General features: G+C 34.2%; 1 protein-coding gene across 1 annotated transcript; it reads right to left on the minus strand.

Annotated features, from left to right (window-relative positions):
* Nucleotides 1-1,018: 1,018 nt before the first annotated feature.
* Nucleotides 1,019-1,958, minus strand: LOC145613821 (uncharacterized). The gene is made up of 5 exons (XM_081668870.1): nt 1,822-1,958; nt 1,626-1,730; nt 1,478-1,547; nt 1,292-1,390; nt 1,019-1,188 (listed from the first exon to the last, which is right to left on the minus strand). The coding sequence occupies exons 1-5, from the start codon at nt 1,944-1,946 to the stop codon at nt 1,096-1,098; spliced, it is 492 nt and encodes a 163-aa protein (XP_081524996.1). The 5' UTR covers nt 1,947-1,958; the 3' UTR covers nt 1,019-1,095.
* Between the last annotated feature and the right edge of the window lie 4,002 nt (nt 1,959-5,960).

Genomic DNA, 5,960 nt, shown 5'->3' on the forward strand with positions numbered 1-5,960 from the left:
AAGGGGAAATGGTGTGGTAGAGGATGATAGGAGGTGACTGCGGTGGTGTTGGCGGCTTATGCAGTCGGCAATTAACATTTGACAGGAATTCGGAAACCAAACTCACTTGACTTAAAACCCGAACACCTACACACACACTAGTAGAAAAAGGCTTATTTGCGTCGCTCATTTATAGTGTATTTGCGTCGCTTCTATAAGCGACGCAACTGCTCGCGACGCAAATGACTTTTAAGTCATTTGCGTCGCTCCTAGGGGTGACGCAAATAAGAGTCATTTGCGTCGCTCCTTTATAAACAAGCGACGCAAATGACTTTTTTTATAAACTTATTTTTTGTCATTTGCGTCGCTCCTTTATAAACAAGCGACGCAAATGACTTTTTTTATAAACTTATTTTTTGTCATTTGCGTCGCTCCTTTATAAACAAGCGACGCAAATGACTTTTTTTATAAATTTATTTTTTGTTATTTGCGTCACTCCTTTATAAAAGAGCGACGCAAATGACTTTTCTGATAAACTTATTTTTAGTCATTTGCGTCGCCCCTTTATAAACAAGCGACGCAAATGACTCTTTTGATAAACTTTTTTTGTTATTTGCGTCGCTCCTTCATAAACAAGCGACGCAAATGACTCTTCCAATATATGCATTTTTTGTTATTTGCGTCACTTGTTTATATAGGAGTGACGCAAATAACTGAGTAGACAATACAAAACTGTTGTATTTGCGTCACTTGTTTGTTTAATGAGTGACGCAAATGAGGTGAATTTTATTTTTTTTAATTATAATATAATAATTGCCTTGTATATGTTTGTAGTACCTGTTTTCCTAGGTATAAAGTAATATGCTAACGCTAATATAATTGAAATTAAAATTCAATATTATTGAATAATGCAAATGTAAATTTCGGCAGAGTCTCCTTTGTAATTTGGCCTACCCATAAAATTGGGAATGACGGCATTATATTAACAACCTGTCCAATAATTTACATCTCAATATCATAGACATTATACTCATAATCCCAACACCAATTAACCAAATTACTTCATTTCAAGCCTATAATCCAAAACAAGAGTCAAACATGCGCTAAGTGGTAAATCTAAAGTTCAACATTACATATAAAATACTCTGCCCAAATATCTCGGATCTCATTTATCTCCTCCTCGGTGTACGGTGTAGTTCTTGAAAAATCCTATCAACACAACAAATATACAAGAGGAAAGTTTTAATTCAAGATTGTAGCTAACATCAAATTGTATTTATCAAACAAAAATGAAATATTTGACAACTCATACCTGAATAAGATCTTCACTGCTATGGTGATGTTCAAGTATTTCGTACATATAACGCATGACGTAGTAGCCACACTCACGTCCACCCAATTGTTGAGGACACTACATGTAATATATTTGTAAGTTGAATTAAATTGCTATACTTCAATTATTAAGAAACTAAAATTTAGGGTCAGAAATTAAGGTAACCTGTCCCAAATGCCATGTCAATTTACTTCCCCTAGATTGTCCACTTAATGCCTTAAAACTTCGAAAAGCACTACACATTTGAAACAAATAACATATATATTACCCTTACACACATAAAATCATTACATTAATAACAAACTAGACTTACTTTGTCATTGCAAACTTAATTGCTAAATTTCGCTTCTGCCTCAAAGAATCAAAGATGATGACTTCACGCTTAGCCATGCATAAGACCAAAAGAACCCAATGATTCCTACATAATAAATTAGACACACATTTGTAAAAGAGTAAAATAATATCAACAATTTGCAAAGTTCAAATAAATACAAGTTCGAAGTTTATACTTTTCATGGTATGGGCATAAGATGAACTGCTTAGATTTTTGTTTTTCCATCACATGTGTCATGTATAGTAGGATACGATCAGCATCACTATGCAAATAGGTTTCTGAAATCATTTCCGGACACATGAATCCAATGGAAGCCACTTCCTCTGTATCGAGTAAGTCACTCAAGGCCCTACATATATATCATGTAATAACATTATAAATGGTAATAAATAAGTATATGGGAAGAGTGAAATTTGAATATCTTACATCATAAAAACTTGCAAAACTGAAATATTCAGCCAAGCTCCTGTGAGAAGTTGATTGACATCTTCACGTTTGATAATGATGTCCTTACTGTCTTCATAACTATAGGTCCAAGCATCAGCCTTAACCTTAATAGTTTCACCTTCGGGTAATGAAGATAACAAACTATTCAAAGACCCACACTTCTGAGACAAGTTTTCCAAAGCATAATCCATAAGAAAAACTTTTTTTTGGATTGGTGTTGGACTCTTTTGTTTCGCGACCACTTTCAACTACTTTCATTTTGTCTTGCATGTTTTCTTTGGCCGCTTTGTTGTTACCATTGTTCTTATTTGATATGAATTCCTAATCAATAGTAAAGCAAATCTATTCAACAATTTGCTATATTTTGTATGGCAAACTATATGTAAATTGTTACAAAAATAATTTACCTTGTCATGCATGAGTGAAACCAAGTATTTCGGCCATTGGGTAAATGTACCATGAGCATGCTTAAGTTTCTTGATGACTGAAGAAGGAACTGGAACCGAGAATTCTTTGAACTCGTCAAAAAAATCATCAACACTCAAAGTTTATATCATGTGTATATTTTGTAACATATATAGCTCCTTAACCATAAACAAGAATATAAGGCATCAAACATTTTCATTCAAAGTTTATATCATGTAAATGCAACTCCGGATGATCCAATAAGGTCCTTATCACTCCAACCTAACCCATTCTTGAATGTCCTATCTCACTAATAACTACTTGTAAAGTTTGGTTCTAAAGAAAATCCGGCAGTATTTCACTACAGTTCTCCAAGCACACAATGTAGATAATCGGCTATCAACATATGTACCCAGAGAACAATCGGGAAATAGTGAGCCATGATCTTCTTAGATCCAAAACAATTCAAGTAGTTATCACCTAAATGAGATAGAACATTCAAGAACAGTCCCAAACCGGGGACTATTCAAGACTTACTCCTAATGAGTAAGCCCTGAACGGGTATCTAAGTCAATGATGCAAGTATTATTGCAATTCCAATCAATTATATCACAATTAAAAATCTCATACAATTCACAATCATTATACCAACCAGAACAAATAAGTTAATATTGCAAAGAATGGTTCAGATATATATACCACAAGTGAAGACAATCTCGTATGCGTACTACCGCCTTAATCGTTTGTCCACAACCAGAACCTCGAGCAACTTGTGGAATTCACTTCCGCATAATTAAGAATCTGCCATAAAAAATTACATATATTAAACCAACATAGTTGATTCAACTTAATCTGCCATGTGACATAAAAGTTGTTATTCGGCATTGATTCTATTCTTTAATCCTCTTTTTGTTTTCTTTTCTGATCAAATTTGACTTTATTACATATCTTTATAAGTAAAGGTGGGGGTGCATAGCTGCATATGTAATAGTCAGGTGTGACGGGGTTCAAGCAATGCAAAGAGCAGGAATCTTAGTGGATCATAATTTTCACCAAAACCTTACCTAATTAATTAATCATACTAATAATTTTCTTCATAAAATCAGATCAAGCAACCCATTCCTAAGAGGTATTCACAATATTTGACTCACGTGACGCCATGTGAGTCCGTAGGAGCAATTTTTTAATTAATGGCAGATCTACTGGTACCGTACTCACCCCCTTTCCTTTATATCTTATTGTTTATAGTGGACAGGAATACATACAACATATACTATATATGATGATCACAGAAAGTGACCAAACCAAAAGGGACAGTCCAAATATTAAGTATCTTTGTCCCTGTGATTATGATAATCACTTTGTCTGACCACGTATTTGCGTGTGTGCTCGTGATCCTAAATCTCATAGAACAAGAGCGAGCACGAGAGAAATAGAGTTCAGGACATTACTGAAAGTGCCTAAGTAGAGGTACTTGTTCTCATAAACGCACCCAATTCGTGCTTCCCATCGCCCATTATGATGATGCCTACAAAAAAATTAAATGATAAAAAATAATTTTAATAAGACATTCAAAGAATCATAGATGTCAACCAGTAGTATATTGCAAAACAGCAACTGTAAAAATCTACAGACTAAATGCAAACAAATTTGCAGAACAAATGGAGCACTAACAATTATCCATAGTAAAAGAACACAATCTATTAAATTACTTTAGTTTGAAGTTTGAAACTTCAAAGAAACCATGGTATTTCAAAAAAAAAAAAAAAGCCCCAAAAAACTTTTACGGCAAATTGTATCCAGGCTTTGAACAGTGCAATAGTATTTCACTGGGTGGAAGAACAGATCGCATAAAAGCAGGCTTTGCAGGTGAACAACTATGTCAAGTTGACTGCACTCCTACGCCAATAACATGAAGTAATAATAAGCTCCTTACTTAACTAAACTACATAGAGAAAGTAAAAGACAATTTCCTACACGCCAGAGAAAAACTAAGGCTGAGTACATAACCTGTGAGGCTGTGATACCTTCACAAGTATCCGCCTACTTCTAAAGGTCAAAGACCCAAAGAGAAAAAGTTCAATATTTGCTCCATAATTATACCGTACATAATATTGAAAAGATCCCAGATGATTAAGCCTAGCATTCCAATTACAATATCACTTCTCTATTAGGACATAAGCTAGAGGCCTGGCTTATCATGCAACGCCTTCTCGGTTTTTTAGTTTTTAAAAGTTACTACTGGCTTAAATTGCAAAGTTAACAATTTATTCATGCGTTATTGACTATGCTATTTAGGCTTGGGTATGCCGGTATGGTACATATCCGTTTTCAGGGACTATGCAATATGCTCAAATGACTATGCTATTCTACAGACTGTTCAAAGATGCAAACAAGCAACCAGTAAAATATTGCAAAACAGCCATATAAATTCAATGACTATGCAATATGCTCAGATGAAAATTGACTTCAAAAATTCAATGACTGAAATTCACAAGTATGCAATATGCTCAAATGAAAATTCAATGACTGAAAATTATAAAAATTCAATTAAATCTGCCATATAAATTCTAATTAGTGAACTAACACTAAATCTGAAATTAAACTAAGTCATTGTTCAAGTTAAATGCTACATTCTATCTACCATGAAAAGATTGAACATAAATAGAAGCAATCTTACCATAGGTGAAATTGATTTCTAAAATTCAACAATGTCGAGCCGAAATCGATTTTTGGGGGCGAAATTAAGCGATTTTTCCACTCGAAAATTCAAAAATTCAACATTGCTGTAATTTGCTTGAACTTCCTCGGGTTTTTGGGGGCGAAATTAAGCGATTTTTCCACTCGAAAATATCAGATATTGCTCGAATTTTTTCAGCAGGATTTTTAATTGAATTTTTTGGGGTTTCTAGGGTTCGAATTCGTATGGAATTGAGTACATTTTTTGCTCGAAATGGGGGATTTTTGGTCGAAAATAATCAATTTTTCTGGGGTTTAAGGGTTCGAATTAATTAGGGTTTTTGGTCTAAATTTTAGCTCGAAATTGCTCGGATTTGCTGCCGATTATGGGTGTTGAACTTGATTGCGATTTTGGATGTTGAATTTGCTGGGGAATTGCAGTTTTTTGGGCGAATTTGTGGGTGTTTTTTGGGCGAATTTGTTGGATTGAAGGGTCGAAATTAAGCAACTCTGTTTAGTGAATTAGTGAAAGTGAAAAGCTAAGGTCAAAAAAGCGCAGAATGGGTAACCTAAAGCAGAGTTATTTGCGTCACTTTATAATAAAAATGCGACGCAAATAACAAAATCTGAAATGCTGAAAATTTGTTATTTGCGTCGCTCATTTATTAAAAGAGTGACGCAAATTATTCACTGCCTTATTTGCGTCGCTTGTCAGTAAATGAGTGACGCAAATAATAAACTTATTTGCGTCGCTTTAATAAATAAGAGCGACGCAAATGATAG

The sequence above is a fragment of the Chenopodium album genome, chromosome 3 (assembly GCF_948465745.1).
Source record: "Chenopodium album chromosome 3, dcCheAlbu1.1, whole genome shotgun sequence".
NCBI classification, from domain to species: domain Eukaryota; kingdom Viridiplantae; phylum Streptophyta; class Magnoliopsida; order Caryophyllales; family Amaranthaceae; genus Chenopodium; species Chenopodium album.